Raw genomic sequence first — 13,088 nt, 5'->3', positions numbered from 1 at the left:
GGGATATAGCAGTCCTATGTTCTCTCTTTTCTACCTTGGGAAGCTGTCATCAGGATGTAATGCCTGGAGGTACCAGCAGCCTGATGTGAGCCACAAGGAAAGCTAGCCAGAGACATCAATCGTGGCAATCATGTCATCCCGCCCATCATGGATGACAGAGCAAAAAGACAGCAGGAACCTGGGTCCATGACAATACGTTAAACCATAAATTAACCAACCTGAAGCCTCCTTCTGTCTCAATCCTACATTACACGTGGCCATAAATATTCCTTACTATCAATGCCACTTCTCCTTGGGATTTCCATTTTGGTGCTGAAAGTTTCCTTATGGTGAATACCTCCCTAGAGAAGCACACCCATACAGGCATTAACCTCTGCTGAGCACCACCCCATGCTAGACATCAAGACAGGTACAGGGCTACACAGGTGACAATGGTAGGCATGACCCTTGCCCCTTTGAGGTTTACAATCTAGGGCGGATGAAGCAGTTCATAAGCAAAAAGCAAACAAAAACCATTCCAGTTTTACGATCAGTACTTTAAAGGAAACAAACAGGACAATGTGTACAAGCACAACCAGGGCAGATTTTATCCCCAGGGACAGGGGAATTCTCTCTGGGAAAGCAACATTTGCCTTACATTTTAAAAGATGAGGAGGAGTCACATGGGAAAGGCATTCCAGACGTAAGGCACAGCAAGCGCCAAGCCCTGGACAGAGAAAGGTGATCTACATGTTAAAAACAGAGCAAAGTCTGGGTGTGGTGGCTAACACCTGTGATCCCAGCACCTTAGAGGGCCGAGTGGGAGGATCTCTTGAGACCAGAACTTCAAGGCCTTCCTGGGCAACAGACTGAAACCCCATCTCTAAGAAAAGAAAAAGTAAAATAGAAAAAATAGGCCAGAGGGCGGCGCCTGTGGCTCAGTCGGTAAGGCGCCGGCCCCATATACCGAGGGTGGCGGGTTCAAACCCGGCCCCGGCTGAACTGCAACCAAAAAATAGCTGGGCGTTGTGGCGGGCACCTGTAGTCCCAGCTACTCAGGAGGCTGAGGCAAGAGAATTGCTTAAGCCCAGGAGTTAGAGGTTGCTGTGAGCTGTGTGATGCCACGGCACTCTACCGAGGGCAATAAAGTGAAACTCTGTCTCTACAAAAAAGAAAAAATAGGCCAGATATGGCACCTACCTATAGTCTCAGCTCCTTGGGAGACTGAGGCAGAAAAATGGCTTGAGTCTCAGAGTTCAAGGCTGCAGTGAGCTATGATCATGCCACTGCATTCTAGCCTAGGCTACAGAACAACAACAACAAAAAATCTCTAAAAAAATGAAATAGGCTCAGCACCCGTAGCTCAGCAGCTAGGGCGCCAGCCACATACACTGAAGGTGGCAGGTTCGAGACCAGGCCGGGCCTGCCAAACAGCAATGACAACTACAACCAAAAAATAGCTGGGTGTTGTGGCAGGTGCCTGTAGTCGCAGCTACTTGGGAGGCTGAAGCAAGAGAATCACTTAAGCCCAAGAGTTTGAGGTTGCTGTGAGCTGTGACACCACAGCACTCTACTGAGGGCGACATAATGAGACTCTGTCTCAAAAATAAATAAATAAATAAATGAAATAAAATAATACATTTTTAAGAGCATGAGTGGAGCAGACAGTGATGAGTCACTCCATGGCCATAATCATTCTGCTAAGTAGAGTATCAATTTTGGCACATTAAAGTCACATGGGAAAAATGACAATGTTATTTATTGTAGGTTTCAAAGAACAGAAGATTGGAAGGAACCCAAATACCCAGGGTAGTGGCTCATCCTCACAACAAAAGGCTGTGCAGCCTTCACAAGCACAGGGCTCAGGCAGGCATGGTGGCTCATGACTGTAATCCTAGCACTCTGGAAGGCTGAGGTAGAGGATCACTTGAGGTCAGGAATTCAAGACCAACCTAAGTAAGAGTGAGACCCAATCTCTCAAAAAAAAAAAAAAAAAAACAGAAAAATTAGCCAGGCATGGTGGCAGGTGCACTTGTATTTCCAGCTACTTGGGAAGCTGAAGCAGTAGGATCACTTGAGCCAGCAGTTTGAGGTTCCAGTGAGCTATGATGATGCCACTGCACTGTACCCAGGGCAACAGAGCAAGACCCTACTTAACTATAAATGAATAAATAAAATTTCATGGTAAAGTGGCTGGATTGAGCACATACACACTATATGGTCTTGTGTTTCCCGGCACATCCCTCAAAAAGGCCAATAAAGAGAATTTTGCAAAAGTGTGAACTTGCAAGGGTAGGGAAAACGAGAGTGAAGACAAAATCAACCCATGTTTGAATGCCGGGGAGCAGCTGTATGAAAGGGGGAGCTGGGCAGCGCCTGTGGCTCAGTGAATAGGGCGCCGGCCCCATATACTGAGGGTGGCGGGTTCAAACCCGGCCCCGGCCAAACTGCAACAAAAAAATAGCCAGGCATTATGGTGGGTGCCTATGGTCCCAGCTGCTCGGGAGGCTGAGGCAAGAGAATCACGTAAGCCCAGGAGTTGGAGGTTGCTGTGAGCCAAGTGACGTCATGACACTCTACTGAGGGTGGTAAAGTGAGACTCTGTCTCTACAAAAAAAAAAAAGAAAAGAAAGAAAGAAAAGGGGAGCCCTAGGAGATGGGCTACAGTAGGGGAGAGGTACCAAATCAGTATTGATTGAAAATCTATTTCAGAAATGACTCCTGGTCAATTGTGGTGGCTCACACCTATAATCCCAGTGATTTACAAATCCAAGCTGGGAGTACTGCTTGAGGCCAGGAGTTCAAGACCAGCCTGGGCAACACAGTGAGACCCTACTCCTACAAAAATTTTATTTTATTTTATTTTATTTTGAGACAGAGTCTTTCTCTCTTGGAAAGACTTGCTATGGCATCAAAGCTCATAGCAACCTCAAACTCTTGGGCTCAAGTGATCATCTTGCCCCAGCCTTTCAAGTAGCTAGGACTACGGGTGCCCACCACAACACCCAGCTATTTTTAGAGATGGGGTCTTGCTCTTGCTCAGGCTGGTCTTGAAATCGTGAGATTAAGAATCCTCCTGCATAGGCCTTCAGAGTGCTAGGATTACAGACATGAGCCGCCATGTCGGGCCTTACAAAAATTTTTAAGAAGAACTAACCAGGCATTATGGAGCATGCCTGTGTTACCAGCTAGGTGGGAAGCTGAGCCAGGAGGTTCATTTGAGCCTAGCAGTTGGAAGTTGCAGTGAATTGTGATAGGGCCACTGCACTTCAGCCTGGGCAGCAGAGCAAGACCCTGTCTCAAATAACAAACAAATGACTCCCTTGCCACCCTAGGAAAAGACTGGAGATCCAGCCACTGGCAGGTCTCTGGCTGAGTACCTTCTGATGTATGAGTGGTAAGTGAATATTTATCCACTAGATACCAAATCCTCAGCTCCCTTCCCCAGGATGCTGCTGGCTAGACCTGCACCCTGCAGGTGGGAAAACCACCTTGGGCAATTTAAACAAACCAAAAACAAAATGCCTAAAGATATTGCCCTGGGGGTTTCCCCAAAACACCGCTTGGAAAGGTGACCCCATCATGAAGCTCATGACAAAACCCACACACACATGCTTGCCAAGAGTTTCTAACTGGCTAACTGGCCTTACAAGGGAGCACTACCAGGCCTCTGAGGGCTGGAGATTAAAGCAAACAAAGAAAAAAATCTTAGACAAAAAGAGATTGTACAAAGAAAAACAAATAATAGGCGGCACCTGTGGCTCAGTGAGTAGGGCGCCGGCCCCATATGCCGAGGGTGGCGGGTTCAAACCCAGCCCCGGCCAAACTGCAACAACAACAACAAAAAAAAAATAGCCGGGCGTTGTGGCGGGCGCCTGTAGTCCCAGCTGCTCGGGAGGCTGAGGCAAGAGAATCGCATAAGCCCAAGAGTTAGAGGTTGCTGTGAGCCGTGTGACGCCACGGCACTCTACCAAGGGCGGTACAGTGAGACTCTGTCTCTACAAAAAAAAAAAAAAAGAAAGAAAAACAAATAATAAAGTAGCCAATAGCCTTGGAGATGTAACAAGGCACATGGTATCTATGGGACAAGAACAGGATGCTATTAAAAAGATTGCAGAGAGTAGAAAAAAAAAGATCCTAGAAAATTAATATGTGAGAGCATCATAGAATGTACAAACACAAACAGTGCACTCTGATGTCTAGTGTGAACTATAGGCTGTAGTTAATAAAAATATTTTAATAGTGGCTCATCAACTGTAACAATTGTGCCACACCAATGCAAGATGTTAACAGAGGAAACTGGATGGGGCATAGTATATGGGAACTCTCTGTACTTTCTGTTCAACTTTTCTGTAAACCTAAAATGGCGAGAAAAAGAAAGTGTATAATAATAATAATAATTGTTTAAATGTGAGGGCATAAATTAAAACATGATATAAAGGTTAAAAAATATATTTGTTTGTTTGTTTTGAGACAGAGTCTTATTTTATCAACCTCAGTAGAGTTATGTCGCATCACAGCTCACAGCAGCCTGAAACTCTGGGGCTCAAATAATCCTATTGCCTCAGCCTCCCCAGTAGCTGGAATTACAGGCACCTGCCACAATGCCTGGCTATTTTTAGAGATTGGGGTCCCATTTTTGTTCACGCTGGTCTCGGACTCCTAAGCTCAAGCAATCCACCCTCCTCAGCCTCCCAGAGTGCTGGGGTTACAGGCATTAACCACCATGCCCAGCCTTAGAAGATATATTTAAGAAGAAATATTTAATATAATAGAAAGTAGAGGGTGGTGCCTGTGGCTCAGTGAGTAGGGCGCCAGCCCCATATACCGAGGGTGGCGGGTTCAAACCCAGCCCCGGCTGAACTGCAACCAAAAAATAGCCAGGCGTGTGGCAGGCGCCTGTAATCCCAGCTGCTTGGGAGGCTGAGGCAGGAGAATCGCGGAAGCCCAAGAGCTAGAGGTTGCTGTGAGTCCTGTGTACATCATGGCACTCTACTGAAGGCAGTAAGGTGAGACTCTGTCTCTACAAAAAAAAAAAAAAGAAAGTAGAACAAAAAAAAAAAATGAAAAATGGAGAGAAAAGAGAAGAAAATTAGAGAACCAGCCTAGAAGTTCCAACATCCATATTCATCCAACAAATAGTTCTCAAGCCATACACTGTTCTGGGTACTCAATAATATGAGTTCCAAGTAAGGACATCACCAATGATATGATTCAAGAAAACTTCTCTGACCTGAGAGTAGACCACACAATAAATGGAAATAGATCACCATTTTGAAAAGATCCCATGGACTTCCAGAATGAAAAAACAGGTCACTACAAAGGATCTGGAATCAGCAGGGTTTCTGCCTTCTCGACAATAACCATAGCATGAAAAGAAAATGAGAAATTCTTTCAGATTTTGAGGGATAATCATTACCAACCTATAGAAGTCTATACTGAATCAGTCATGTGTGAGGGTGAAAAAAAGGATATTCTCATACACTGAGGGTCTCAAAAAATAACTCCATGCTAGATTTCTGCAAAAGCTAGTAAGTATGTGCTTTGACAAATTAAAGGAGTAAACCAAAGAAGAGGACAAAGGACCCAGTAAACAGGATATCCACACTCCAAAGTAAGTCCTAAGATCTCCATTTGTCGGATGATAAATAAGCTCGAGACTCAGAGAGCTGAATAAATTAACATGCCCAAACTCCTACAGCAATTTGGGGGCAGAACAACCCATAACAGAGGCCCCCTCACATTCTCCCTCTGCTCCCCACCAGGTTCTCACAAGACACTTATCAAGTGCTCATGACATACTAGGTGGCAGGCCAAGTGCCCCTGATGCACACAGCAGGTGCTCAATGCATGCTTCTCAAAGGAGGAACTCTGCACAAAGACCCATCCTACAAATGAAGGAACTAGGGCTCAATAGACCAGCAGGAGACAGAGATGAAATCCATAGCCAAATCCTTGGGCCATGATGTGCCTGCTGGTGCCAGGACCAACCAATGGCAATCAGCACCAGTGTATCTGAGGACTGACCGTGTGTACAATTCTGTTCTAAGGACTTCCTATGAATGAACTAGATAGAGTGCCCCAAGGACCCCACAGGAATCACAAGTATCATAGTCATGGGGCCATCAGCAAAGCTAGCAGCCGCAGGAAGCAGCCCCTGTGTTCCCAGGCAACAAAGCAAGAAATAGGAACTGAGGCCACAGCTGGTTACACTCAGGCTGAACATGAGATCCAGGATCAGGAACAAAAGGATTCACCCCCAGCCTCTCTCCAGGACGCCTGTGTGGGCAGGCAGTGGATTCCGGTTCTTGGTTTCAGCCACATGCCTAGGCGGCCCTCCATAGCAGCAGCTCAATCCACCCCCACCTTTTAGACAAAGAAGCCACTGTCCAGTTCTGGGCCCTTCCTGGTGCTTTTTCTCATCCCACTGCTCCTTCTGCTCTGAATCCCAGGATTCCAGGGCAGGAAGAAATCAGCAAGGATGAATGTAATCAGATTTACTGATTTAGGAGAATCTGGTCGGGGTGCTGAAAAGTTTTCTGAACCCAGGTGTAAAGTCAGCACCTCTACCACTCCTCTCCAGCAAGACACAGCATCCCTGCCTCTCCCTAGCTGTGTGTTCTCAGGAAAATGACCTCACCTCTCTGTGCCCTTGTGCATTTCACCACCTCTAAAGTGGAATTCATAAGTCTCCCTTCTTTATAGGACCATGAGAGGATCAGACAAGGTCTAGTACATGAGGAGGTCTATACAAGCTGCATTAGTTAGCTACTGCTGGGTAATGAATTACCCCCAAAATTACCAACAGGAAACAACAAATATTTACCATCTCTTTCTATGGGTCAGAAATCTGGAAATGGGTAGATGCAGTGGCTCACATCTGTAATCCTGCTACTGTAAGAGGCTGAAGTGGTAAGACTGCTTGAAACCAGGTGTTTGAGACCAGACTAAGCAGATCGAGATCCTGTGTCTACCAAAAATAGAAAAATTAGCTGGGCACAGTGGCAGGCATACATAAGTCCCAGCTACTTGGGAGGTTGAGGCAGGAGGATTGCTCAAACCCAGAAGTTTGAGGTTCCTGTGAGCTAGGTTGACACCATGACACTCTAGCCTGGCCAACAAAGCAAGACCTTATCTCTTATTTTTTTTTTTTTTTTTGGCCGGGGCTGGGTTTGAAACCACCACCCTTGGCATATGGGGCCGGAGCCCTACTTCTTGAGCCACAGGCACCACCCAAAACCCTATCTCTTAAAAGAAAAAAATCTGGGAGTGGCTTAGCTGATAGGTTCTGCCTCATTTAGGCTGCAATTGAGGTATTGGCTGGGGCTTTGGTTATCCAAAGTTTCTCTGGGGAGAATCCACTTCCAAGGTCACTCATGTGGGCCTTTCCACAAGGCTGCCTCACAACAGGGGGCAAGTGATCCAAGCAACAATGCCCAAGACAGAAGCCACAGCCTTTCTTCTTATCTGATAATCTCAGAAGTGACATCCCATCACTTCCGTTGTGAAGTGAGTTACCAGGTCCAGCCCACACTCAAAGGGAATGTATCATATGAAGGCATGAGGCAGCTATCCCTGAGTCACCTTTGAGGCTGCTCCCACAGATAAATATGTCAAGCAATGTCAGAGACTTAGCGTAGACCCAGATTCTGCCCCATCTCTGAGGGAGAAAAAGCCAGTCATGGATACTCCTGGGGTCTAGGGGGACAAAGCTGTGGAAGAGGAATAGACAGAGCCTGGGTAAGCCCAGAGAGAAAGGAAAGATCCTCCACTTGGCAAACACGCCCCTAGATTCTGCTGTGTGCCATTCTGAATTGGAGGCAGGGCCACAGACCAATCTCTGTCTGTGCCCCTACAAGGCCCACAGTCTTGTAGTGGGGGAAAGAAGCTTAAGAATTAAAAAGTAAGAAAATAGACAGAATTACAAATGACAAACAATGCTATTAGTGATCAGCCAGGCTTTGGAGCCATACTGCCCCACTTCGGATCCTGTCCCTGCCACTTGTATGACCTGGGACAAGTTACATGGCTACACTGTGTCTCAGTTTGCTATGAGATCATGCCTATAAAATATACACCACAGCACCTGGCATAGTGGGAACACTCGGTAAATGTTGGCCATTCTGCCAGACAGCAACAGGAGGGAGGGTCTATAGAGATGCAGGGTCCACGTAAAAGGCCCTCTGAGGAGGTGACATTTAAGCCATGGCATGATTGAAAAGATCAGGGAACCAACAATATAGGACAGAGGAAATAGCAAGTGCAAAGATCCTGGGGCTGGAACAAAGTTAGGGGAGGTCGCAAAGGTCAGGGACCTTGTAGGCCATGCTCAGAAATGTGGCCTAGATTTCTTTTTTTATTATTATTGGGGATTAATTGAGGGTATAAGAAAGCAGGTTACACTGATTGCATTTGTTAGGCAAAGTCCCTCTTGCAATCATGTCTTGCCCCCAAAAGGTGTGGCACACACCAAGGCCCCACCCCCTCTCTCCTTCCCTCTCTGCTCTTCCTTTCCCTATCCCTCCCTCCTTCTTTCTCTCTCTGCTCTCCACTTCCTCCACTCCCACCGTGTCCTTAATTGTCATTGATTGTCCTCATATCAAAATTGAGTACATAGGATTCATGCTTCTCCATTTTTGTAATGCTTTACTAAGAATAATGTGTTCCACTTCCATCCAGGTTAATACAAAGGATGTAAAGTCTCCATTTTTTTAAATGGATGAATAGTATTCCATGGTGTACATGTACCACAGTTTGTTAATCCATTCCTGGGTTGGTGGGCTTTTTTTTTTTGGCAGTTTCAGGGGCTGGGTTTGAACCCACTATCTTCAGTATATAGGGCCGGTGCCCTACTCCTTTGAGCCAAAGGCACCGCCCTGTGGCCTAGATTTTAAGGGCAACAAGAAGCCACAGGAGGGTGCAGAGCAGGAAAATTCACCAAAGGTTCTCCCTAGGCAAAAAGGGGCCCAGTATGCTCCAAAAGGGGCAACCTGACTGAGCCTGACACTGCAGCAAGTTGATTTGGGGACCAGGTAAAATATAAAGGTGGGGAACAGCAGATGGGCAGGGAGCAGGTTGGCAAGATGTCAAATGCCTAGCTGGAGAGTGAGTCTCCAAAGGAAGACAGGGTGATAGTGGAAGGTGTGTGAGCATAGGGCACAAAGATATTTGCATATCAGAACAACCAAGGGGTAGGCAGTGGAGAAGGGGAAGGGGGCCATGGCATGGAAAAGAAAGGATAGAGTTCAGAAAGTTCCAAACCAATCAACTTGCAATGGGGCCCTTCCCAGCTTCACACCATCTGTACCTCTCCATAAACCTCAGTTTCTTTACCCTTATAATAGGTTCAGTCCCCCCAGTTCCCTGCAAGTACCTGTCTGTGAAGGTGCTAAGCCCGGACTGGCACATGGCAGGTGCTCACCTGTTTCCACATGGATGCTGCTTCTAAGATTTTCTCTCATGGGAACCCCCAGCATTATCTATTTGATGCTAGAAGGACTCAAACAGCTCCTTCAAGCCAACCCCTCAGAGGCACTGCAAAAAGCCTCCAAGGATTCCTCCATATGATTAACAGAATCTATCCCCCCAAAACAGTCTCCAGACACCCTCAAACAAATTCTGGAATATACAGCATTCTCCTTACAGACTCTGAACAGACCCCAAATTCTCACACAGACCCCAAACTCCCAGAGTGCCCAGCCACACAGAAACCCATAAACAGTCTTGAGGAGATACACACCCTTCAGACCTTAACGTCATTTACAGATGTCCCAAGCAGCTCTCTGGTCCCACAGAGAAGGCCCTAAATAGACCCAAAGTGTTTTGACAGCTCCCAGAGACCACTGAGTTGGCCCTGTGAGCCTTCCAGTAACTGAAGAGCCCAGAGACGTCTCCTGTAGATACGATGGCCCCAGAAAGTCTCCCAAACCCCCATGGCTTCCCTGGACACCAGCTACTCAAAGACTCCCAAGTTGCCCGCCAAGTCTCCTGAGATCTCTCAAACAGCCCCCAAAGCCCCAAGCACCTTGGGACCTACTCATCTTCTTCCTGAGAACTAAGCTGCCTCTGCAGATCCTCTCAGAGCCTCCCAATTCATCACTGCCCCCGCACGCCCTCAACAAAGCACCCATCCCAGATCCTCAGGGCCCTCCAAGCCCACGGGCCACCCCCAATCCGCCTCAGGGGAGTGCAATCACCCCACCCCGCCCTAGCCCCAGCCCAGGCAACACTCACAAGAGGTCCCGCCTCGCTGTCTTGCAGACGATGCGCAGGAAGCGCCAGCCGCCGCTGCCCACGTACACACAGAGCGCCGCGGCCGCGCTCCAGATCCACGGCAGCCCCAACAGCCACAGCAGCGCCAGCGAGGCCACAGAGGCCGCTCCCGCACCCGGAGCCCGCATCCTAGCAAGGTGGAGAGCGCTGAGGACTCGGGCCGCACGGGCTCCGCCCCTTGATCGGGTTCGCACCGCCCCTATAAAGAGCTCCGCCCCAAGGAGGTGCCGGCTCCTTCCCCTTGGCGAGCACAAAGTGCTCTCTCCAAACAAGACTCCGCCCCCAGGTCTAGGATTAGCCAAGCGCTCAGGACAGGCTCCGCCCCCTTCTTGGCTTTCCCACACGCCAGTCTGAGGCAGACCCCACCCCAAGGCCTACGATTGGCCACGTTCTGGTCGGGGTCCGCCCCTTCTCCTATTCGACCCAAGAAGATCTGCCAATCATTACAACAGGCCCTTCCCCTAGAACAAGCATTTCCACCCCGTCAGTCATATCCCTTGACCTATCCGCTATCCTTGGTCCCAGAATCCACCTTCACATCCTGTCCCCAGGTCTATCTAGCCTCAGGTTCCTAGGCTTTTCCCCGGGTCCCGCCTCTAATCCTTGAACTTCTCGCCACTCTCCGGGCTTGATCTCCAGTTTAGGCCTTTAACTCCGCCACAAGCACAAGCCCCTCCCAGAGCCCCTCCCTCTCTAAACCCGGCTCTTTCCTTAGATTAGGCCTACAGCCCCGCCCCCTCCGCTCAAGCCCCGCCCCCAGTCCCAGGCCTAGCGTTCCAGGGCTCAGGTTCTAGCCTGGCCATAAACCCCATTTTCAGGCTTTGGCTTAGCCACCTTTCCCCGGGATTCACTGTGGCCCACCTAGCACCTAAGCCTCACCCCAAAGCCCTCTTCTAACATGTCTGGCTCAAAGCCTCCCAGCCCGCCCAGCAAAGGCTAACCCCCTTTCCGAGGCCACAACCACAGAGAGATCGGCCTCGCGATCAGAGAGACGACGGCCAAAGAGACCTAGGGGCTAGAGCAGACGACCTTGTCTCCATGGCAACCAGGCCTCACTCTTCCTCCGCCCTCCGGGAGTGTTTAGGAGACACGTGTTCTGCAGCCGGAGGGCGTGGCTCGCGAGACTGTCGTGCGGACTCTAGGCTGTGCATGGTTCTCCAGATCCCAAGTGCGGGCCCTCGAACGAATCTAAACTCTACAGAACAAGTCCTATTCTGTAAAATTTGGATTCAGTCAAAAGGCTGCTCACTCAAGCATCCAGAAGTCCACATGAAGCCCCAACGGCGCAGGTTCCCCACCCCTGCTTGGCATCCAGGATCCCTACCCTGGGAACCAAAAAAATAGCAGCTCACACCCACGGCCCGCCTGTGCTGGAATCATGCCTCTGCTTGTCCTAAATCCAAGCCCCAAAGCCTCTTTGGTTTTAAACACACATTCTAAGGACCCAGGGAATGGTAAACTCACACCCTAGGGGCCTCAGAACCTCAGAAGGCTCTAAATCTAACTACCGCCACCCCCCATCACCCTCCCTCCTTCCCTCTCTCTCCCTCCCACTTTCCCCCTCCCCCCAGCGCCTCAGCTTTAAACATGTAATTCAAAGACCCAGCTAATCCTAAATCCATATCCCAAAGCCTTGTCAGTTAAGTCTCAAAGTCAGGAACCCCAGGGAAGACAAAATCTACACACCGGATCCTGATCCTTCCTAGATGCACCCACACAGGAGTCTTTTATTTGCAACCCAGGGTCCTAAGTGCTCACCAGGAGGTCCCCAAAGCCCTTTTCCTGACCAGGCACACGTCTGGCACTGGCCTGGCTCCCCCTAGCCCTGTTCTCTGGCTGACCATGAACCTGCACACAGACCCTCAGCTTGATCACCATCAGCCCTGTTCTCTGGCTGACCTTGAAGCTGCAGCAAACCCTCAGTACCAACTGCTCCTTTGTGAGCCTCCTGCACTCAGGCAGGAAGCAGTCAGGAACTCCAGCCCTCTAGGGCTTCTGTTTCTTCAGACTCCTGGGCCCTTCTTGCCCAGGCTGTGTCCATGCAGGCCTCTGCCTTGGGTCCCTCCTTTCAAGCTCCTCCTTCTCTGCCCCCCACCTCCCTCCTCCACTGCTTGTTTTCTACCCTGCTTGGCCGACCTTTCCAGCATTCTTCTTGGGAGCCAGCCAGAGCGTGCTTTCAATGCCACTTGGAGGACAGTGCTGGGCAGGCGCTCAAACACCACCACCCATGCTACCATTTGCCATTGGTCCCTGTGGGCAGCCTGGGGTGGGTGGAAGGTGGGGGAGGCAAAGTGGCAAATCTGGAGGACAAGCCCGGAACCAGTCACTCACTGGCTGGCTATTTTCTCAGTCTGGAAAAGTCAGCAATGGCCAGTGCAACCACAGCAGCATCTTACCCTGCCAGGTAGCACTATTGCAATTGCCCCATTTGACAGGTAAAGAAACTGAGGATTGGAGCTGTCTTGTCACACTAGCTTGGAGTTGAGACTCAGGCATCCATAAATGCCAGCTCAGAGTTCGTTTGTTTGTTTGTTTGTTTGTTGCAGTTTTGGCTGGGGCTGGGTTTGAACCCACCACCTTTGGTATATGGGGCTGATACCCTACTCCTTGGAGCCACAGGCACCACCCCCAGCTCAGGGTTTTTTGTCCTTTCTCTGTCCTCTCCTCCTTTCCCTCTTTTTTCTTCTCTCCACTCCCCTTTGCCTCCGTTCCCTTGGCTCTTCCTATCTCCCTCCTCCTCCTTTGCAACCTTTCTGTCTTCCCTTCCATCTTCCCATCCACCTTACCGGTTTACTGAACCCTGACTAAACAGCTTCACAGACCATCTCTTCTAACTC

At 49.2% G+C, this 13,088-nt stretch overlaps 1 protein-coding gene across 4 annotated transcripts in view; it reads right to left on the bottom strand.

The window, feature by feature from the left end:
• Window positions 1–12,317, bottom strand: part of SLC27A1 (solute carrier family 27 member 1) — a 40,380-nt gene extending 28,063 nt beyond the window's left edge. The window contains exons 1-3 of one of the 4 annotated variants that reach the window (XM_053585670.1): window positions 12,151–12,317; window positions 11,501–11,576; window positions 10,213–10,380 (exon numbers count right to left, since the gene is read on the bottom strand). In XM_053585670.1, coding sequence (XP_053441645.1) covers window positions 10,213–10,380; window positions 11,501–11,562 — 230 coding nt within the window. In that variant the 5' untranslated portion in view covers window positions 11,563–11,576; window positions 12,151–12,317. The other 3 variants (XM_053585671.1, XM_053585669.1, XM_053585673.1) reach the window with 3 other exon arrangements.
• Between the last annotated feature and the right edge of the window lie 771 nt (window positions 12,318–13,088).

This window comes from Nycticebus coucang, chromosome 3 (genome assembly GCF_027406575.1).
Source record: "Nycticebus coucang isolate mNycCou1 chromosome 3, mNycCou1.pri, whole genome shotgun sequence".
Classification (NCBI taxonomy): domain Eukaryota; kingdom Metazoa; phylum Chordata; class Mammalia; order Primates; family Lorisidae; genus Nycticebus; species Nycticebus coucang.
The sequence above is the reverse complement of the archived record's forward strand: the minus strand, read 5'-3'. Positions and strand labels throughout refer to the sequence as shown.